Below are 23,377 nucleotides of genomic sequence, written 5' to 3'. Positions count from 1 at the left end.
AAATGCGTCCAAACTGCTAATAAATTTTAGAATCTCAATTTATAAACCCTTAGAATTACAAATATATTCTTTTTTTTTATATTTAGCTTAAAAATAGTAAATATACTAAAAAATAAATTTTTTTCTCAGGTTTTAAAAGTTTATTTTTACTGTTTTTTTAGGCTAAATATAAAAATAAATAAATATATTTGTAATTTTAGGAGTTTAGAAATTGGAATTTTAAAATTTATTCGCAGTTCACATTTAGGTCAAATACCGTTAAATAAGAACTGTCGAGGGGTTAGATGCAGAGTTTATGAAACCACGAAAGAATTTGACGCAGTTTTAAAAGTATAAGGGATTTGGCGCAATTTCGTAAAACCACAGGTGAATTTTGTGCAATTTAGACTAGTTTAATAGAAAAGTTATTATTTTGTAATATAGTAATAAAAAATATGTTTTATTTGATGACTTTGAGATGGAAGAAATTGATAAAATAATATGAGATCAAAACTAGATCTAATATAATAATAATAATAATTAAACATGTAATTCTAGTAAATCATATTTTTCACTTGCAAAATATTTCATTTGATGTGTTACCGTGTTACAAAATTAGATATTCTTTTCGTCCTAAAATAATAGTTTTATTTTAATAAATAACCATATCATCATAAAATTATTTTTTATTTTTTATTTTATTTTTATTACACAAGTTTTACTGTAATACACCCATAAGAGCAATTTTTTTTTTATTCATACTTTTTACTAACTACCAATATAATATCAATATTTTTTAAATTCCGTGCTTAGCCCAATTAAAACTATATTTATGGAATGAAAGGATAATTATATTGTGAGTCACATGTAGGAGAGCCTAATATTTGTTTTGGTATTTCTCCAAATAAGAAGCCACGGAATTAATTAAGGAATGAAGTAATTCACATGCAGGTAAGAGGGATGACTTTTATTAATAAAAAAAATACATAAAAATAATTCTATAATAAAAGGAGACGACTTTGTAAAATGGGTCAAAAAGCAAAGAAGCCATGGTGGTTGACTTCCATTACCAGACTTTTGACTTTCCGTCCTTAGCCGTTGGTTTTTTTCTTTGCCTCTGTTTTAGTTACATACCACACAATTCACATTTCGATCATACTCATACAAGGACGCGTGTTTGTGTTTTTTTTTTTAATAAATTTATTTTCTTTCAATTAATTATAATTAATAAATTATAAAATAGAATTATAATTAATAATTAAATATTTAATACTCACTCTATCATCCATGGAATTGTGTATTCATTTGATACAAAAATAAATTTAGGTACAACAAATTCAACATTGGAATTGTAATATACGACTCTTTCTGTAAAAATAAATTAATGGAGAATACATGTATATATATATATACATGTATGTATTAATAAGAGATAATTATACAAACAAATTCAATTCAACTTTTTATTAGTTTTCATTTAAGAATGATTACCTAGCTATATATATGTCATTATAAATTATATTAAAACTAAATAGTCAATTGATACAAATTATTGTTATTATAATAAATGAGCATACTTCACAAGAATATCAGATACAAAAATATATATTGTCATTATATATCTAAATCAAATAGAAATAATTGTTTTTTTTTTTTAAAAAAATAAACATATTACATGTGCTGTAAAATGAAATTCATGAAAACTCAGGTAGCAACTGCAGATTTCCATATTATAAAAAAAAAATAAAAAAAATAAAAATTAGAGACAAATATGATAGTGTATCAGAAGGATCAACGGCCTTCATTAAATCTAGATACATAAATAGACGGCTCAGATTTACTCTCACTGATATCGGGTGGAGTTGTGGGCCGGATCACAAGTTTTTGGGCCAATTCACATGAGTTTAATAGGTTAGAATAGAAATAGATCATAGGATAATTCAACAATATGCATTATAACAATAAACTTAACAATTACTCTATCCGTCCATACGGCATCTTTTTTATTGTAAACACAAGAATTTAAGAAGAATATAATTAGTAAATAACTAAAAATGTATCGATAAAAATTATTATTATATAATAAAAATAATTTTAAATTAAAATTAAAATAATTAATTAATCATTAATCTATTTAAAAATATAAAAAAATTAAAACCTAAAATTTTTAAAATGAAATACCATTTTATAGTACTACATAAAACATTTCAATATTAAATATTAGGTTGCGGCTGCTCACAGCACACCACAACATGCTCACAACACACGGTATTACTACAGGCCGCACATGTATTAATATAATACAAATACAACACATGAACTAACAATATGCTATAGTTTTATTAAACAGAAACAATAGTTGATTTCAGCGCATCACATACTGTTATACAACACACTTGTAATTATGAACCAACAACACAAATAATAATTGATTTTAGCACAACACGTACTTTTATACAACACAAATAATATTTGATTTCAGCACATCAGATACTGCTACACAACATACTTGCAATTATGAACTAACAACATCTGTTTTTATTATACCAACATGTGTTGTGTATAATAAAATTGTGTATTATTCATATATATTACAGCTGCTGATTTAAAATACTGATTTTTAGTATTCCCTAAATATTAATATAATCATTTGAGTTAGATTAAAAGTGTAAGTAGTTATAGCATTTTTGTAAATAAATATAATATTAAAAAATATAAATGAAGGAATTTGTAAAAATTATTTGCTATAAATAAAACGTGCACATTTTTATAAACACACAAAAAATAAAAACAAATACAAATTTAATTTAATTAACATCAAAATTGAAAACCAAAACCAAAAAGAAATAAATTATGACTCCAAACGAACAATTGCCGATACGAGAGTTTCTTGGAACATAATAGTTTGTAAATAGTTCAAATCCAACCACGAATACGTTGTTATCCAACTTTAGATAAGCCTTAGAATAGTATAAATAATACTACTAATTCCTTATTATATTTAGGGTGTGTTTGTTTGAGGGTTTGGATTTTGAGTTGGGATTTGAATAGTAAAAATTTTGAATTTGAATAGTTGTATGATGTGATATAAATAGGTGTTGATGTGATGTTTTGAATGTAAAATTGATTTTTAGTATAATATAAAAAATGAAAAATAGGTGTTTGATTTGATATTTTTGGGGGGAAAAAATAGGATGAATAGTTGAAATCTAAACAAATCCCTCAAACAAACACACCCTTAGATATTTCATCAATTTTCATGCATTTTTCTAAGATATATATAATTATTATTATTTTTTAAAATAACGTTTTCCTAAATTTGAATTGGATTCTTTTCGTTGTACTGTACAACACATCATCATCATCAACACAACCCTTCCTATATAACTAAAAAAAAAAAAGAAAAAAACCCTTCCTATATAACAGTAGCAACATGTGTTACATATAACGTATCCATTAATAAGAATTTCAAATATCAACAGAAAGAAAGAAAGAAAGAAAGAGACCAACAAAAAGATGAAAAAGAGACAACCCTCTCTCTCTCTTTCATTCTTTCTCTCTCAGAGAGATTTCACAGCATGAACGGACTCGGGGGCTGGTGAACCACCGGAACCTTCGACATCGACACATTACCGGCGAGCACACTCGGCGCCGCGCTGTCCTCGGCCGCCACCGGATCGATCTGCACAACCCTCTCCGGAACAACTTTGTCCCCATCCACCTTAGCCAACACCTCAAAATGCATCCTCAAACTCTCCGGCTTCGTCCTCCACTCTGGGAACCCTTCGAACCCAAATTCATCCCCATTCGCGATCTTCTTCTCCACACCAAACCCAATCTTTATAAAAGTCTGGGCAGAGACATCTGCCTTGAGTAGCTTGAAAGAGCCTTTCTTGTTTGCTTTAGGACCTAACACCGAAGACAGCAGCGATTCGAACCCGAGCAAGTTGGAGTTTGAGCCACGGATGGAGGTGACGGGCCACAGCGTGCTGAATTGATCCGGCGAGAGAAGGGAAGTGGCTTCGCCTTGAAGATCAATGGCGGGAGGCGCTTCAGCATCGGATTCCATGGATTTTCTTTTTGTTGCAGACGATAGCTCGACTAAACCGGGAGCGAGTCGCTTGAGCTTTAAGCGATTGTTGGAGGGCGACGAGGTTGGAGATGTGAGCGACGTCGGGCCAACGATGCGGAGGGATAGGAGAGGGCCATCTTGGCTGCGCGCGGCGTTTCGTAGATGCTCTGCTAGCGCTAAAAGACCCGATGCAAAGCCGGAGTTGGATTGGTTCAGGGGGAGGGGAAGCTCCACCTGATGGCGGAGGCTGACTGATCTTGCACCCTTGACGGTGACGACAGCACCGTCGGCTAATATCACTTTCTTCAACACACCAGCGTCGACATCATGCTGTGGACAATTTTCAGAATTAGAAGATATCATCAGCCTACATTATCAGATCATAATACTGAAAGAGAGTAATTGGCACAATGTATGGTTTGATAAGAAGGATCAAGAACAGATCATTGAAGAAGTTGCTGATTGTTGTTTAAAATTTGGTGTTTTTGAATTCCATTTGTAGAAGTGTAACTTCAAAGTTGATTCACAATACGAAACTGTAGAAAATTTGATTCCATTTTGCAAAACACAGAAGGATTAGCAGAGAGAAGAAACTTACAGGTAAGGAGATTCTCATGTCCTTGGCATCTTGAATCCAAAGCTCCATAGGACCTGCCAATTGAAAAGGTGCAAGAACAGGCATCTGATCATCTACTTGTTTACTCTCTACCAATCCATTTTTATTGCTTTGCTTGATAGGATCCTCTGCTTGGAAAATAGGCAAATCGACATACTCCCAACGCTTTATATCTTCCAGGAGCTTGAATGGCATGACTTTGTTATCAATCTCCACATCAAATTCATATGCTACCGATTTCCCCACCTGAGCATCTCTCAAATCGAAGCCTGATATCTTAAAATCATCTGCTTGCAATCCTAATCCCTTCACAATCGCTTCCTTCAGATCCTATAAACGCAGGCATACAGAACAGCAAATTAAAATCCAGTTCAGATTAAAACCTAGGGTGGAGCAGCATTCATCGCGCATAAACACCAAAAATTGATACGTTATAAGATCTTCCCTTCCTAGGAATTCAATAGCGCCGTGAAATTAACAAACAAAATCCCCAAAATTGAAACTCAACTTCACAAAACAGCTACGAAAAATGATGAAAATGAGCCTAAATTGAAAATCACAAATCGAAGCCCAAATACGGCAAATTAAGCGATAAATGATTGAACACATACCGAAATAGCTTTTGGATAAGGAGGATCGAAATCTTCTGCGGCCACCGCGGCGGTCGTATGAGAAAATTGAAGTGCAATCGACACGAAACAAATGAAAACTACAATATTTAGCGATCTTAGCTTCAAATCCATCGATTTGATTTTAAAAAAAGAGACAGAAACACAAAAATCGAAGACGAGATGCTTGATCGGATTCGCCAACGACGTCTGCGCCGAAGAATCGAGCAGGGAAAAAGACCGGATTATTGATTCCTCTACCAACTATTGTTCTTCCTTTCTTGAAGCAATTGAAACGAAGCAGAAGAACGTCGAGGATATTTCTAGAATCAACTTCCTGTGGACAAGAGGTGATGACGTGAATATGACAGACCAATGGGAAGGGAGCAAATGATGCAATAAGTGAATATTATTGGAGCAGTGACGGTACATAACTGACGGTCGGTAAAAATTACATAACACGTGGGAGACCGTTAATTTCGACTTGAATGTTGTGTAAGACTTTTAAAAAAATTTAAATCGAACACAAAAATGGCGTCGCCCGGACTCGAACCGGAGACCTTCAGTGTGTTAGACTGACGTGATAACCAACTACACCACGACACCTTTCGAGTTAAAGTCGAAATAAATAATTATTACTATTTAAATTCTTATTTGATTTAATAACTGAGAATTTTAAACAAATTGGGTAAAATCAAACATAGTACTTATTCATTCGATCACATATAGTAATAAATATAAATAATACATACTTTTACATAGTACAATGTATATTGTATTATAACATACTCCCTTTGTGTACCAAATTTATTTTCATTAGTTCGTCCGCTAAATTTATCTTATTACTAATTTTTACAAAATCAACAAATTAATATTTAATTATTATCATTCATTCAATGTTTATTTACAACAAATATTACTACATTAATTTATTAATTACATTTTCTTTTTATTTATTTTAATTTCTAATTAAATTTTCAATAATACCTCCGATTATCTTTTTATTTTTATTTGTTTTTAATATAATATTTATTTTTCTTAATTATCATATCGGACCCAAATAAACTAATTTTAATGAATGGAGAAAGTAACATATATTCATTGTCCGGATATATCGAATATGATAGGTAGTTTATTATATTTTCAAATACTTTGCAATATGTTTTATTTGCGTTGTCCTAAATTTTTTTTGCAACATTTATGAAATAAAAAATAATCAATTATATACTTAATCGTTACTTTAAATTTTATCTCATCACATCATCCAAATAAAAAATAAATATCAATTATCTCTCATTACATGACTTAATTGACTAATTATCCTATTCACCTAAATTGCTGCGCCGAAGTCATTGCACGGTGTTTGAGATAGAGAGAGTACAAAGTAACTGATCCAAGTTTGCCACTACTTTCAACAGAGTCTTCAACTTCATGAGGTGTGCAGTCAATGCAAAACTACCTTTTGCTTCACTGTAAATATTTAAACAACAAGATCTTACCATAATAGTGAATGATAGACAACATATAATATATTGACAAATAATGCATGATTTATATTAATGCAATGCAAATACAATATACGACAATTGTTTATACAATATTAATGCAATGATTTGTTGTTTGTATAATAGTTAACGTGTTTGTGTAGCGTGGGATACAGATATTTGTATGAGTTAAATTGAAGGTGGAGTTGTTTGGAAAAAAGCTTGAAACTTGTATTGAATTACCTTTGAAATTATAGTTGTTTGTGTAATTTTTGTGATGAGTTTACATGATGATAGATCTATTGACATGCATGAAGAAATAGTATTGTTTTGGCAAGATCACTTCATCCCTACATACCTTCAAATCAACACATACTACTTAAAATTTTGGATCAAATGCAACAACTCATATTTTTCTATTGCATTTATTATGAGACCGTTTCATCGAATATATCCACGACACACAGTAAATATTTTCAATATGATTTAATCAAACCGGGATACATGCAATTCTATATGCACACAAATTCATGTTGTAACACTACTAAAATGGTCTATGCTTTGGATTAAGCATCAGAAACACAAGATAAATATGTCTTCATTTCTTCTGATAAGTCACTGCAGTAGAAGCCTGTTGTCACAAAAAAATTGACAGTTAAGTGACAAGATAATAATAAAAATGAGTATAAGCTTCTGAGTCAGTCATTACATGAATAGAGATATGTGTACTTTGCTACCCAAACTTCATCATGTTTTGTAATGTGCTTTCATTTTGGTATTTTGGTTGGCTTAGCCCAAGAGCTGTGATTACATGCACATCATGTTCGACCCTATGTGCATCGCTTGTGACACTGTCCTGACGATAAACCTGGATCAAAGTTTTGAGGTAAGAGTAACTAGACAGTAGTTTCACCTGTCTGGCTGGAATTTGTAGTATTGTAGTGAAATGTTTGATTAGACCTTGATCTATTTCGATGGTACCTCTTTCTGCAATTCTGTGTTCTCCTTTCGGACAAGGCTTAAATTCTTGTGGAGTTCCATATTTTTACGTTGGATGAGGCTTCCCTGAGATATCAAATAGTGTGATCCCAATTCTTAAAATGACTGAAAAACACCAATCAAAATATTTCACTGCTTCATGCAAAAACACCTGGCGATCTAACTCTTTGATTTCATCGTTCAGAGTGCTTTCCTGCATGGATAAAAACAAATCCAGGAGAAACATTCTTAAAATTTCATATGGAAAATCAGCTGAGACAATTACAAATTAGTATTAAACCAGATAGAATTAGGCGCTTGCCTTTCTTGTTCTTACACTTTTCAAACTCATGTCTAGTTGAGTTTCCAGATTTTGGAGGTCTGTGATGCTCAAACATGTAAGTTCTTCTCCCAAAAGACATCTGCAGTAGTTCGAAATATGCATTTTGGTTTTCCATCAAGCCCCTTCGTCAATTTCCATAAGAAATTCATCGATAGGAAGATGAAAATTCCATGATATCATCTATGTTGCTTATCTTGTTCACTTATGACAGACCGTTGAGGAGTTGGCATTTATATATTCACAAAATTTTGGCAAAAAGTATACTTACCTGTGTCTTGCCTGCAAATACTGGAGTTGTTGTCCTAAGCTTGTTGCTTCCCTTTGCCAAAGCTTGCCAAACAAAAATAAGATAAAATGAAATAAACATATAAAACTGAATATAAATCATATATGTGGGTAATAATACTTCATCTAATTCAAATAGGTGGTAAACAAACCATCCATGGTTATGAACTTAAAAGAAAAATCTCAATTACTAATATATGATTATTGGTATGCAAATGTATGTTTAGGGTCATACTATTGTATATTGTATATTTATCATGTGTTTACAATAGAAATAATTATTAAATATAATATTTTAAATTAAAGTGAATTAAATATATATATATATATTTTTTTGTGAAATCAATTTGTTTGTTCATTTATTTTTTTATTTGACACTATTTTTTTAATGTGTACATTAGCAGGTGGTGTTGGGTTAGTGTTTGTGTGGTTTGATTTTTTATTTTTTTTTAATGTAAAATAATTATTTGAGTTAATATTTGTGATAAGAAAAAAAAGAAAAATGTATTCTTATCTGGAAATAGGAAATATTTAAATTAGTGAATAAAGGGTGTTTTTTTGTTAAAATAAAAAAAATACACATATTTTTTTAAAAAAATAATATATTACACATATTTATTATTTTTATATTACCTACATATTGTTTTATATTTCACATGAACAAATATCATTTAAATTATTTTACAAAACAAACACACCCAGAAAATTTATTTTGTTATCGAAATTGATTTGAAATAAAATATTGATTTAATTTTTTCTTATTTAAATAGTGGATTTATTCTTCCAACAAACTTTTTTTAACATAATTTTTAATATATATAATATGTATATATTATCATCTGATAAAAAAATTAATATTAAATATTAATTTTATATTATCTACACAATTATTATAGACTTCAGGTAAAAGAATATATCTCAAATCAAAATCTTAACAAACAAATCCAATATTTTTTATATATTATTTTGTGAAAAAATAATATATTTTAATTAAAAAACATGCATAATCAATAGTGATTTCAAATTGAAATAAAAGAATATTTTAATTTTTGGTTAAGATAAGAATTAGATGTTAGTTTTGTATATAAATGTTCTTATGAATATTTGTTATGTGTATAGTTTAATAAAAAAAATGAAAAAAAAAGAATCAAAGTTTTTTAACTTTTAGTATTCCCAAGTGGAATGATATCCAATAAATATTATTCTCTCCGTCCTATTTATCCTGTTCATTTCTTTCATTTTCATCTATTCCACTGGGATTATACACTATAATCTCATTTAAAAAATTTAATTTATATTTTTTTAATTTTAATTATACTAATTGTTTATGTTAATTTTAATAAAAAATTATTTTTATCATACTATAATTATTTTACTAATATATTCTTAATTATTTATTGATTATATTCCTCTTAGATTCACGTGTCTACGGTAAAGAGGACACTATAGCCGGGATGAAGGAAATATTAAAAAAATATAATATACACACATTAATACATTCATTTACAAAAAATTAACAATTTAACATAAAATATTATTTTTGATATTATCAACATAATTTCTCATATCTAATATAAAAAAAACCTATTAAAAAATACAAAGTGAACATAGAACCAATTGAGTTTTTGGGTTTTTTATTTGTTTTCATAATTTTTAATAGAAACTTTTGTCCATATTCTTTAAAAAATTATATATATATATTTTTCACAAAATATTATACTAAGTAATTATTTACCTAAAAAAAACAATATGTGGGGAATGATGTAACCTAATGGTAAAATCTTCAATCCTTTGATCCTCAAGTAGGACATTTGATTTCCTCCAAGAAATAAACTAATACTCTCCCCGTCCCTTAATAATTTATTCATATTTTTTTTTTTTATTTTGGTCCGTTTCATAACAAAGTATTTATTTTTATTTTTTAATTTTTTAGTAATTATATTATTACTTAACATTATAAATATTATTTCAATTTACAATATATTATACAAATTATTTTTATATTATCTATACAATTTTTTTTATTTTACATTAAAAAAATTTATTCAAACCAAAACGCAAAACAAGCACACCCTATATTTGTTTGTTAACCTAAAAATCACAGAAAAATGATCATTCATGTTCCATGAAATGGATATGAAAAAACGCGAATGGGTTTTGTTTTTGAAATATTAAAAAGTTTGATTTAATTTCATTTGGTGCTATATAATAATATCAATATAATATTTTGAATTCAAAATAAATCTTATACATAATATATTAAATAAAAACTATATTAGTATAATATATTTTTTTTAGAAAAAGAAATATTGTAGCTACATAGTAAATAAAAATGAGTGACAAAGAATATAACCAATATTTGACGAAGTATGAAACTAAAATTGATAGCCAAGCATAATCCAATAGGATTGAAATTTAAGCTTGTTGGTTTGTTTATTTAGTATTTTAATTTGAGGTATTTTTTTAAATAAGATAATAATTTTAATCAGTAATATAAAAAAAATTATATTAAATATTAATTTTTTATGAAGGTGTTCCTAGTGTTTTTTTTTTTTTTAGGTTAAAATAATTTATTAATGTCACGTTTGTATAAAACATCAAGATTGAATATTATTTTAAAAAATAAAATAAAATATTGAACAATAACAGATGAATATATATATATATATACACACACAAAAGAATAAATAAAGTGATTGGCATATTTATAAAGAAATTATAGATGTTTTTAAAAAAATTTAAATAAAAAAATAATAAAGGGAAATTAACAATTCATATATATGATTAAAAAAAAAAAAAATTCATATGATGTTAAGGTAAATTAATCAATTAATTATACTCAGTATGCATTAAATTAACTAAATAAAATCTTAATATGATATTTCTGGTCCATCTAAAAAATATTATGATTTTTTTTTTCTCAAAAAAAAAAAAAAAAGAAAAACAAAAACAGGAAGATACCTTGATTTCAGAAGTAGCAGGATTGAGTAGATGGTATTGCTCTTGTTTAATTTTCTTGTATCTTTCGGTTACAGATCTTAAGCTGTATATATATATATATATACCTAAAATCAGAACCAGAAAGACGAATACATATATATATATATATATATAATCTCAACGAAGAAGAAGAAGACGAAGAGGAAGAAGAAGGAAAGCGTACCTGGAGTTTGAGAAGTCGTAGAGTTTTCCAGTGCTGGAGAAGATGATCAATCCAACTTCGGCATCGCAGAGGATTGAGAGCTCCTTCGCCTTTTTCATCAATCCGCTGCGCCTCTTCGAGAACGTCACTTGTCTGCTCGTCGAATTGTCGATTCTTCGGATCACAATCTTCCCCCTCCCCATTTTAACTCACTACACTTTCGATTTTAATTTTAATTTTGATTTTGATTTTGATTTTGATTTATGCTCCCAAACCTTATCTACCTGTAACCATAATTCAACAAATTAGGGTTTCTGCTCCTGCTCCAGCTTCAGCTTCCATCGATCGATTCCTTTTTCCGTGTTTCTACGCTCACCGGCCGCCTACTTCAACATCAGCCTTTATTGGATCAAAATTAAATGCTCGAATTCAAAAGAAATGAGGATATGAGAAGATTTCGCGTCGAGGATGATGGAATAATGAATCGAGAGAAAAACAAAGGTAAGAGAGCTTACTTATATATTGGGGATTCAGATTTTAGCCATGAATTGAAGAAGAGAGACGATAAACCTCGTGGTCATAGCTCCTCTCTCTCTCTCTCTATATATATATATATATATATATATCAAATTAATTAAGAGAGGTCAGGTAGGGTTAAAACCGCTACGCGAAAACATGGAGCTGCGGAGATGTAAGTTAAGTGGTTTTTAGCATACCAATAATGGTTTCTACTATTAATTAATTAAATTTATTTTACATTAAGGAAGGATTTCTTTCTTTAGGGTTTCCAATTTAGGTTGGATTATTACATATGTTCTCAAACTTGCTCCAACATTATTTTAAAATAATTTTAATTTAACATACTATTTATTTAGATTTTATACGAAATTATATATGTAAACGGAATTTAAATAATTCAAAATCGAGGCATATATATATATAAATTGAGTTAATCAGTCTTAGGGTTTAGAAGGTGCAGTTTGGGGCGTTGACGGTGTGGCCAGTACATGACCGACACGTGGACCACTCATTATTCACTCTCTTCCACTCATATTGGGACAACCATGTCTCTCGGATTAATAATTAATTAATTAATTAATTGTCAGTGCATTTCTTTAACTGGTGTAATCCTAATTAAATATGAGAATCATTTTTGTTCTTTATTATTAGTGGAATAGTTTATCTATTAAATAAAAAAATTTAATACTTTTTGCTGTTAATAAATATTTTAATCAGCATGTAATCAAAATATTGAATAATTCATATTAATAGGAGGAGAAGACAAATAATTCACACATAACACATACTAACTCAGTCCTGATGGACTATTTGATATTTACACGTATTTTTAGGCAACTAGGATTTTTATTATAAAATGACAAATTTGTCCTTAATCGTATGTATAAAAAATAAAAAAGTAAATAAAGTAAAGGTAAAAGAGTAAATTTTGGGTATAAAAATAGAAATTGGACAATAATTATTGGACATTCCAAATAGGAAAGTAGAACGTTAGTTTGTGGACCGAGGAAGTATTATATTGACCCAATATGTGTTATATTAATATATAATCATATTATATTGACGATAAAATATATAAAAATTGTATAATCATAAAATGTAAACTTATGGCATTAACACAATATGTGTTGTATTAATTGATGTTATATATTGTCAGTATTATGTATCAATCAATCTGATAATTGAGGATTTTAATCAATATTTTGTTCTCTCGAGATTTCAATTAAAAATCAATATTATTTCTTTTAAACAATTTTTTTTTAAAAAAACACGATATATTCTTTTACAAAATATCAAATTAACATACTATGCAAATTTTTTTTTAAATTAATATTTTATTTTAAATCACAACTAAAACAAATCATACTCGCTTGTTAATTTATACAACAATATTATATTAACAATTTACTCACAGCAATAATATATAAACAATAACTCAATAAGAATTTTTAATATAACTAAGAGATATGCATTGTTTTCGGCTCTAGTTCAGTTGTGAGAGAGCGAGTCCTATTTCCAACTCTAATGGTGTTGATGAGAGTTCTGCTTCTGACTCTGATCAGTGGACGGCTACATCAATCTTAGCAAATTCAAATTCGTACGTGGAAGATTTCGGCTATATCTTTTTCGGCCATTTCTGACAAACTCAATATCTTGAGTTTGAGGTAGGATGTTAAAATATATTCAGAAGCAATATATTATATTTATGATAGTTATCTTATTTAAGAGATTCGTAGAATTCTTGTTTTATTTAGACGATTTGTATATCACTATAAATATATTTTTATGATTGAAATAGAGAATTTTAATTTTATATTTTTAACACTTTAAGGAGATTTTGTAAATTCAATTAAAAGCTAATCTTAACCCCTAGATGTATTATGATTATGTTAAACACGGTGTCTTCATTTATCAAATTTATACTATTTGCTAATTTTTTTTCAGAACACATCAAATAATACATCTCTTTTTTTTTATATAATTATTTTAAAAATCAATTTTAAATTCAAAATATCATATTAGCATCTATTTATATATCATATCACTAGACTATTTAAATTCAAAAATTTTACTATTCAAATCTAACAAAAATAAAAAAAAAATGAAAAATTCAAACACCCAAATAAAGACCCTAAATGAAAAAACAATTCATATTTGGTGCAAGATCTTGAGTAGCAGTGTTAAAGAAATACCGAAATACCGAAATTTTTGATATACTAAAATTTTAGTACGATAACGGTATGTAAAGTAAAATTTTCGATATATATTGAAATACCAAATTTTTTTCGGTATTTGGTATACCAAAAATATCATATATTATTTAAATATTTGGTATTCGATATAATGATATATATCATAAAATTTAACATACCGAATTATACGATATACGGTATGCAATATAATTTTTGATATACTGTACCGAACCACCCATAATCTTGCATATTATGTGCAGCTAAATTTTTACAAGCTAACAGACACAACTTAGGTTGAGATTATAACGTGCAACGACCACAACTCATATAAGCTCACACAAATGAACATAGATGAGATGTCTCGTGATGACACTCTTCAGTTATGTCTTTTTTAGTAAAATAACAATTGGTGAAATAAAGTTTAAATTTTTAGGGTGCGCTTGTTTGAAGGATTTTGAAAGATTTGTATTATTTATACAAATATTTTTTTAAAAAAATATTAAATCAAATATCTATTTTTTTATATTATTTTAAAAATTAATTTTACATTCAAAACATTACATCAATACGTATTATTGATAAAAAAAAATATATAGACATTGAATTCAATTTTACATTCCATGCATTTTCTACAAACTTCAAAAAAATACAATAAAAAAAATGACTGGGTAAACAATTACATTGAATTCAATTTAGATAAAATTTAATCCAAAATTTGAGCAACAATATCGATTCAATTCAATTTGATTTAAATTGATTCGTAGTTCATCCAAATTCATATAAATATCTTAAAATGATACGTAAATTAATTTTCCATAATTACTACTTGGTTAGAATAAATACATAGGGAGCAATTTTTGGGGTCTACTGTGTGGGGCAGTCCCAACCCATAACCACATATAAATCATTAATCATGCGAGTTAAGGGTGCGTTTGTTTGTGTTTTATAGTTACGGAACAATTTAAAATTAAGGTTATTTAATTTTTTATATAAAATCGAAATATTATTAAATACATTTTGAAATTTTAATTATGTATAATTTATTATTACTAAAACAATTAAATTAAATTTAGAAAAAAAATGAAAAAGCGAAAAAAAATAAATAAAGAAAAATTGAAACAGCTGTGAGGTCCAGGTTTTTACCGTTTTAAAGTGCATCTGATCGTGGGCTTGTGGGAGGGAGCACGATCAGCGGTGTGAGATGGATGAGGACCCGGAGTCCCGGACTTTCTATGAAATTTAGGAATAAAACGGCACAAATCTCTTCTCCTCGAAGAAATGTGGCTTGCGCTATACGAACATCCCTTTCCGGGGGTTCTGTTGAAATTATTACTATTATAATTTAAAAAACCCTCTCGTCTAGTCTAGGGTTCCAGTGGGTTTCGAATATCCACTTTGTAGATATTCGTTGGATTCATTTGATTTTTTATACTGAGATTTGGGGTTCAATGGCGGAGGATCAATCGGCGGTGAGCAACGGGGCTGGGGCTGGGGCTGGGGCTGAGGCGGCGCCGCTGGGGAACTCGGTAATACCGATTGTGAACAAGTTGCAAGACATATTCGCGCAGCTTGGAAGTCAGTCGACGATCGAGTTGCCGCAGGTGGCGGTGGTGGGAAGCCAGAGCAGCGGCAAATCGAGTGTTTTGGAGGCTCTCGTAGGGCGTGATTTCCTGCCACGTGGCTCTGATATTTGTACGCGTCGCCCGCTCGTGCTGCAGCTCGTTCAGAGGAAGAAGGGGGATGGGTCGGATGAGGAGTGGGGGGAGTTTTTGCATTTGCCTGGGAAGAGGTTCTTCGATTTCCACGATATTCGGAGAGAGATTCAGGTTGTTTTCTTGTGTATGGTGTTTTAATTGAAATTTGGCTGTATATTGGATGCAGTATCTCTTCAGTGTGAGAAAAGTGCAATTGAGGGCGTAGGTTAAATATTTGTTAATGAGGGGAGAGATAAAGGTGCCGGGCGATAGTAAATTTGATTGAAGTCCTCTGAAAAGGGAGAGTGGCAGCTAAATCCAAAACCTCAGACATATGCTGAGATCTTTTCTGGTTTTTTTTTTCCCTGAAAATTCTAACACTGAATAGTTTCTCTCGAAAACTCGGAAATATTACAAACTAACACAATTTTTGGTACCTGAAATAGATGCAGTGTTCTTTAACTTTAACAATGCGTTTTGCTTGAATGACTGCACATATGCCAGTGTTATATGCTCACATTGAGTTAATAGGCATTTAATTTACGAATCTCTAGATATCACAATGACTTTTATTCCCTTAGATCATTTCATACTTTATTATATCATGAAACAAATAGGGTTGCAGAGCCCTTTGATTTGACTGTCATTCAATGTTTACTTCTGAACTTATGCTCAGGCTGAAACTGAGAGAGAAGCTGGTGGAAACAAGGGTGTTTCTGACAAACAGATTCGTCTAAAGATTTATTCCCCAAATGTCCTTGATATTACTCTCGTGGATCTTCCTGGCTTGACAAAAGTTCCTGTTGGTGATCAGCCTTCTGACATTGAAGCACGTATCAGAACAATGATAATGTCATACATTAAACTTCCGAGTTGCTTGATACTGGCTGTGACACCAGCAAATTCTGATCTTGCAAATTCTGATGCACTGCAAATGGCTGGAATTGCTGACCCTGATGGTAAAATCTGCTATAGGACATAACAATTTGTCAACCACTCATTTCTACTTTCAACTTTAGTGCGTTCTTGATTATGTAGTACTTTCGGCCTACTTTGTTGTACTTCTGATTCTGTTGCTTAAGCTTTAAACTTTTTGTTTGCAGGTAATAGAACAATTGGTGTAATTACTAAGGTGCGGCAGCTTCTTATGTTCCATTAGGGCTATGTGTTTGCACTACGCTAACATGAGCTTTATGTTGATGTGGCATTTGCTTTGCCTACGGGCTTTTTATTTACTTTGCTGTTTTAGTTGGACATTATGGACAGGGGTACTGATGCCCGCAATTTCTTGCTTGGAAAAGTTATTCCTCTTCGACTTGGTTATATAGGTGTTGTGAATCGTAGTCAAGAGGTAATGTTTCCTTCATGATTTTATCTTATATTCTCAGTTAAACTTTCCGTTATTTCGGAAGCTATGTTTTGAACTCATTGGCCAAGACTCTTTATACCATCCCAAATTCTGGTAGTTGGCCTTTCTTGAGGTTCATTTTCTTTCATATTTTAATTAGCAGGTCTTTCAGGTTGTTGAGTCATAGATAGTCTAGATGTATCATTTTTTTTTTTCAGCCTACAGTACACTGCAATTACCAATGTTGAGGCTTTTCTAGCCTGCCCCCTCCCCCAGCTTCTTTTTGAGCACATGCATAGGTTCTAGAGTCTCAATGTTGACAAGTGAGCACTTTTGAGGACTATATAATATTTCCTTCCTTATGAGGGTTGGTTGTGTACTCTGTTCTCTGTTCTATTATCCCCTGTTTATATCTTCCCCAATTTTGACACTATTGGATTGTGACTTTCTTGTACTGTGCTTGTACCAAGTAAATTCATACTCAATAGAATTGTACTATGCACTGCAAAAGACACTCTAATGTTGTTAATATCATAATTGAGCAGGATATTCAAACGAATCGAAGCATTAAGGATGCCCTTGCAGCAGAGGAGAAGTTTTTTCGCAGCCGTCCAGTATGACCTTAAAACTTTTTCCAAGAATAGTTTGATCTTGTATTTTTCCTTGTGACACATTCAGGTTTGTTGAATAATTCCTTGTTGCAGGTATACAGTGACATTGCTGATCGATGTGGAGTCCCTCAATTGGCTAAGAAGTTGAATCAGGTGGGCAACCTATAAATGATTTATATACTTTGAGTTCCTCCTTATTGTTTTGTGGTCTTGTTGCATACTTGTGCTAACTTAATGCAATACCTTTTTGTTTTTTATATGGTCTTGTTTGACAACTGATTGTAAAACTTAATGCTCTCTTTAGAATTCAAATTAGTGTTATTGATTCCTTTTATATGCTTTCACTATACTAACGTAGCATCTGAAAGGTGTTTTGTTACTATTTTCTTCCTCTTTGGTATGCAGATACTGGTACAACATATTAGAACAGTTCTTCCAGGATTGAAGGCACGCATTAGTGCTGCACTTGTTTCTGTTGCAAAAGAGCATGCTAGCTACGGAGAGGTTACTGAATCAAAGGTTTGCACCACCTAATTATTTATTTTAAAAAAGAAATGTATGGTTGGATTATTGTGAATGGATGATTTTGTCGTTCATGATGTAGCATTAGTAGCAGTTTGATACTTCTGAGCAGTTGATTTTTTCCTTGATTACTGTATTTTTTCCTCTGGCTAGATGTCAGCCAATTGTCTTCGTTACTGATCATTGACCCTGTTTTCATGAACTTACAGGCTGGCCAGGGAGCTCTACTACTTAACATTCTCTCGAAATATTCTGATGGTACTTTCACTTTTTTTATTTTTCTTTTACTTTTTTATTGTGCGTTCATTAAGTGTCCTTCACATTTGATTAGTTTCAGATGCTCTTTATATTTTCACTCCACTCTATTGCATATGATTGAGCAACTAACGACAAATTCGTTCATTTTTTGTTGTATTAGTTATTGACGTTATTGGATGGCTGCTTCTTATTCTTGTGTGAATCAGATTTTATGTTGATAACTAATTGACGATACATCTGGTTAGAATAATAAAGAAGTAAATAAATATCAACGGACCTTGTAAAGTTAATTCTTAAGTTTATTTGGTGTAAATGAGGGTCCTGAGTTTGGATCTGACTGATTATTTATATTGTCTCAAAGGGGGGTGGGGTTGCCATGTCAACATGTGCGCATTATTATTTGTCTATTAAGGAGTTCATGTTATATTATTATATTTTGAATGATGTGCCAATTCCTTGCTTAAGCTTTAGATGAGGTGTTCTCCAACATTCCTCACATCAGTTGAAATCAACATATGTTGTACCTTGGCTACATTGAGTGATTTAGTCCTGTGTTAGCTGTAAGTTACAATTGGATTCCAGCTTGACTCATTTAGTCCATGTGCTGGACATCTAGAAGGTCACCCTTGTTGCTCGATAAGGGAGTATATTTGTGTGTTCACTCACCTCTATGTTTGTTTGTCAACTTTTGCCAATTTTCACTTGAGGAGTTCCTACTTTGTGCATGCACCAGCATTCTCTTCCCTGATAGATGGAAAAAATGAAGAAATGTCAACATCTGAGCTGTCTGGCGGAGCAAGAATCCATTATATTTTCCAAAATATATTTGTGAAGAGCTTGGAGGTCTGTTTTTCTTGCTTTATTTTTGTGAACTTTTCCATAATTGTATCCGGTATGATTGTTCCCTTGTTGATACATCAGGCTATATAAAATCTTGAGGTTGTAGACATGGAACTGGCATGTCTCCATATTATCTTTTGCTTTGTAAATGAAAGAATGCTGTTATCTTGCTTTGTTTTTGTGGAGTTTTTTGTAATTATATATGTTATAATTGTTAGCTTGCTGATACATCAAGCTTTATTATGTATTGTCGGAGTTGATAAACATGGAATCGGCAGTTTTCATAGTCTCTTGTTTTGCAATTAAGTCAGTTCTATATTTTAATTTACACTGATAAATGCCTTTTCCTTCTCTAAATGAAGAGAAGCTCCGTTTTTCATCACTAATGAAATGGTTATGTTGGGGATATTCCCAGTTATGTTTGATGTACCAAAATAGATAGTGGTCAATTACATAAAAAGGTTAAATCATGTTCTGCCTCTGTATCACAAAATTGATGAAAAATGCAATTGTGTTGGATGTTTTGACACATCGTTATTGAATTTGGCTCTTTTGCAGAGTGTAGATCCTTGTGAAGACTTAACTGATGAGGACATTCGCACTGCCATCCAAAATGCCACTGGTCCTAAGTCTGCATTGTTTGTGCCAGAAGTAGGTGCTAGGACTACATGTTTATCATCTTTATTCTATCTTATTTTGGAATTTATGAGAGATGCAATACTCTATTTTCTGCATCTTGGATTTGTGTCTGACATGGTATGTTAACATGTAGGTCCCATTTGAAGTTCTTGTTAGAAGGCAGATAGCTCGTTTACTCGATCCAAGTCTTCAATGTGCTAGATTTATATATGATGAGCTAATAAAGGTATGCTTTGACACAGCTCATTTTGATTATTGCTTTGTGTTTGTATGTGGAAACTGATCTGGGTGTTGTCTTTTAGATGAGTCATCGCTGTATGGTTAGCGATTTGCAACGATTTCCTGTTCTGAGAAAGAGAATTGATGAGGTCATTGGAAACTTTTTGCGAGATGGTCTTGGGCCCTCAGAGACAATGATTGGTCATATTATTGAAATGGAGGTAGTGTACAACAGACCTGATATTGTTGTTTAGGTCTCTGTCCTTGTGAAACATGAACTTTGCGTCTTTAATACTTAATTTAATTTCTGCTGTATCTATTATTTATTATTTACTATGCAGATGGACTACATAAATACTTCCCATCCAAATTTTATTGGTGGGAGTAAAGCTGTAGAGCTAGCATTGCAGCAGACCAAGTCATCTCGGATTTCTACGCCTATTCCAAGGAAGGTAAATCCATAATGCGGAAAATGTTTATTTATATTTTTGTTGTTCTTGATAATTTTAACAATGATTTTGTAACTAAATTCATGATCTGCATCATTTAATTAGGAATCAGGAGATTCAGATAAAGCACCAAATTCAGAGAGAAGCCTAAAGTCTCGTGCTATTCTTGGCCGCCAGGCAAATGGAATTGTTTCAGATCATGTAAGTTGTCTGCTGATACCTACAACCATAACTATATTTTAATCTTTTAGGTGATTAATTACTCTGTTATTGATGCTTGCTCCTTTCCAAGGCTGTTCGACCTGCTCCTGATGCCGAGAAAAGTGGACCTTCTGGTAAACTTGTTGCATAGGATAACTGCTTAGAATGTATATGACAGGAGTAGACAATCCTAATATTTCAATTTTAAATTGTGAAACAGTTAGCAATACTGGGTCAAGTTGGGGAATATCTTCAATATTTGGTGGCCATGATGGTCGCACTTCTGTAAAAGAGAACTCAACCAATAACAAGCCATTTAGCGAACCCATTCAGAGCATGGAGCCCAACTTCTCAATGATTTATTTGAGAGAGGTAGGTATGATTTCCAGCACGAATCAGTATGAAACCCGGGGTTTTAGTAACTGCCCTTAATTGCTTTCTAACTTGTCATTTTGGTCATTCTTTATAGCCTCCTAGTGTATTGAAGTCCTCTGAAACCAACTCAGACCAGGAGTCTGTTGAGATTGCTGTTACAAGGCTGTTATTAAGGTCATATTATGATATTGTCCGGAAGAACGTTGAAGATTCTGTGCCCAAAGCGATTATGCATTTTCTGGTAATTGCATTTACTTAATCTTTATTTTCCGCTCCATTTATTATTTATTGCACGGCCTATATTCAAGTAGTTGCTTAATGAAAACAGTGCAAATTTACATCTTCAGCTGAGCACCTTGATGTATTTTACTTTTTCAAAATTTAGTGAGTACATTTTTTATTACTTTTATCTTCAAGAAAGGAGATCTGCAATCAATCATTTGATTACTTTTATCTTCAAGAAAGGAGATCTGCAATCAATCATTCTGACTTTCTTACTTCGACTCACTGTCGCTGCATTAATTCAAAGGAGATTGAAAATGCACCTTTGATTTCTTAACCTGGGATCATGTCCTCTGTCATGCAGGTCAACCACACAAAACGAGAGCTCCATAATGTTTTCATCAGAAAACTTTACAGGTTTGTTCTGTTTCGTTCAAACAAAAACAGGAGATGATGAAGACCTACTGAAATCTATAGCTCTCGTTTAACCCTAACTCATGAGGCTTGTTTTGTTCGGTTATTCGAGCAGGGACAACTTGTTTGAAGAAATGCTGCAGGAACCAGATGAGGTAGCCAAAATGAGAAAGCGCACCAGAGAGAGCCTTCGAGTCCTGCAACAAGCATTTCGAGTAAGTGTTATTTTCCCAAATTCAATGCTCTAACATTAAGCTCTGTGAGTTATGGCAGGTCGAAGTGTATCCAATTTCTATGATTATTTTACAATTCTTTCAGCCAACTGTCTTTTAACTTTAAAATTCCCTTATCTTTCTAGACCTTGGATGAACTTCCACTCGAAGCCGAAACAGTTGAGAGAGGCTACAACTTAAGTACTGATCAGACAGGCCTCCCAAAGATCCACGGCCTCCCAACCTCATCGATGTACAACACAAGCAGCAGTTCAACCGAATCATATGCATCTTCTCCCAAACATGCAAAGTCCCGTAAGTCTTCACATTCAGGGGAGCTGCAGTCAACATATAATGTAGATTCTAATGGAAGTGGGCGTAATTATCTGCCAGGTCTTTACCCGACCGTGGACTTTTAAACTTGACAAATAATTTTGTCAAGGACTGGAAGGACTCCCAGTTTGATATTCTGGAATGCTATGTGGATCATTGCGCTGAGGAGTCGACATTCTTTTGGTCACAAGTCGAAAACTAGTATTGTTTTCCCTTTCTCTTTCCCTTTCCCTTTCCCCATATCCTCCGTAATAATACATATGTTTTTGCTTCCAAATGCTCCAATAAAAGAGGAGTTAGAGCATGCTTACATCTGTTTGATCCAATCGATTGAGCTCTGTATGAACAGGCTCAAGCTTGGTAAGTTAGTTTTGAAAAGTTGAGCATGATAAAGTAAGTGTTTAAACTATGCTTTTGTAGATAGTTCGTGTGCATTGCTGCTGCATACAGACTTTGTGTTTCTTTCTTCTTCAAATTCTATGAAAGCTTTTCATTTCATTTGCTTCTTTTTTAGTTTGATTTATCTGTCTGTAGGTTCATTGTGTTGTTTAGTTATGAAGAAATGTTTGTGTAGGCATTGCTTTATTCACGCAGAAATAATTTGATCGTGGTTGTTTGCTTTTCAACATATTTTTTGTATAGTGAACTTTTTTAATTAAAAAAGCTTTATTTTTAACACCTAAAATTTATAGTACTCCCTCCATTGACTCATTTTTTAATATTAATATTATATTGAATTGTAATAGAAAAGATTAAAATACCTTTAAAATATTAGTAATATATATTAAAAAAGAATTTTTGAATATTAATATTATATTGAAT

The 23,377-nt window shown here is 31.3% G+C and overlaps 3 protein-coding genes and 1 non-coding gene across 9 annotated transcripts; 1 reads left to right on the top strand and 3 right to left on the bottom strand.

Annotated features, from left to right (window-relative positions):
* Positions 1-3,376: 3,376 nt before the first annotated feature.
* Positions 3,377-5,594, bottom strand: LOC127260553 (uncharacterized). Its single transcript, XM_051288315.1, has 3 exons — positions 5,279-5,594; positions 4,650-4,997; positions 3,377-4,381 (listed from the first exon to the last, which is right to left on the bottom strand). Exons 1-3 carry the CDS (start codon positions 5,408-5,410, stop codon positions 3,551-3,553), a joined length of 1,311 nt encoding a protein of 436 aa, XP_051144272.1. The 5' UTR covers positions 5,411-5,594; the 3' UTR covers positions 3,377-3,550.
* A 213-nt stretch (positions 5,595-5,807) lies between these two features.
* Positions 5,808-5,881, bottom strand: TRNAV-AAC (transfer RNA valine (anticodon AAC)). The gene has a single exon. It is a non-coding gene; the product is annotated as a tRNA-Val (tRNA).
* Positions 5,882-6,940: 1,059 nt separating this feature from the next.
* LOC127260556 (MADS-box transcription factor ANR1-like) lies at positions 6,941-12,101 on the bottom strand. 5 transcript variants are annotated; one of them, XM_051288322.1, is made up of 9 exons: positions 11,792-12,084; positions 11,529-11,719; positions 11,327-11,408; positions 8,349-8,410; positions 8,075-8,159; positions 7,910-7,951; positions 7,741-7,824; positions 7,469-7,627; positions 6,941-7,390 (listed from the first exon to the last, which is right to left on the bottom strand). In XM_051288322.1, exons 2-8 carry the CDS (start codon positions 11,708-11,710, stop codon positions 7,493-7,495), a joined length of 672 nt encoding a protein of 223 aa, XP_051144279.1. In that variant the 5' UTR covers positions 11,711-11,719; positions 11,792-12,084; the 3' UTR covers positions 6,941-7,390; positions 7,469-7,492. The 5 variants fall into 5 exon arrangements, with proteins under 5 accessions (XP_051144279.1, XP_051144281.1, XP_051144280.1 ...); XM_051288324.1 differs by having other exon boundaries at positions 6,942-7,390; positions 11,529-11,890; positions 12,023-12,101; XM_051288323.1 differs by having other exon boundaries at positions 6,942-7,390; positions 11,529-11,906; positions 12,023-12,097.
* A 3,401-nt stretch (positions 12,102-15,502) lies between these two features.
* On the top strand, positions 15,503-23,053 carry LOC127260550 (dynamin-related protein 3A-like). Of its 2 annotated transcripts, XM_051288313.1 has the most exons (21): positions 15,503-16,044; positions 16,589-16,871; positions 17,016-17,044; positions 17,162-17,263; positions 17,806-17,874; positions 17,965-18,024; positions 18,277-18,390; positions 18,603-18,651; positions 19,385-19,494; positions 20,050-20,142; positions 20,264-20,356; positions 20,433-20,570; positions 20,691-20,801; positions 20,904-20,999; positions 21,091-21,133; positions 21,220-21,371; positions 21,469-21,615; positions 21,961-22,013; positions 22,126-22,225; positions 22,369-22,537; positions 22,616-23,053. In XM_051288313.1, the coding sequence occupies exons 1-21, from the start codon at positions 15,667-15,669 to the stop codon at positions 22,639-22,641; spliced, it is 2,415 nt and encodes an 804-aa protein (XP_051144270.1). In that variant the 5' UTR covers positions 15,503-15,666; the 3' UTR covers positions 22,642-23,053. The 2 variants fall into 2 exon arrangements, with proteins under 2 accessions (XP_051144270.1, XP_051144269.1); XM_051288312.1 differs by having other exon boundaries at positions 22,369-23,053.
* Positions 23,054-23,377: the final 324 nt, after the last annotated feature.

This window comes from Andrographis paniculata, unplaced genomic scaffold, assembly GCF_009805555.1.
Source record: "Andrographis paniculata isolate CXL003 unplaced genomic scaffold, ASM980555v1 Contig62END, whole genome shotgun sequence".
Classification (NCBI taxonomy): domain Eukaryota; kingdom Viridiplantae; phylum Streptophyta; class Magnoliopsida; order Lamiales; family Acanthaceae; genus Andrographis; species Andrographis paniculata.
Note: the sequence above shows the minus strand (reverse complement) of the source record. Positions and strands in the feature narration are given on the sequence as shown.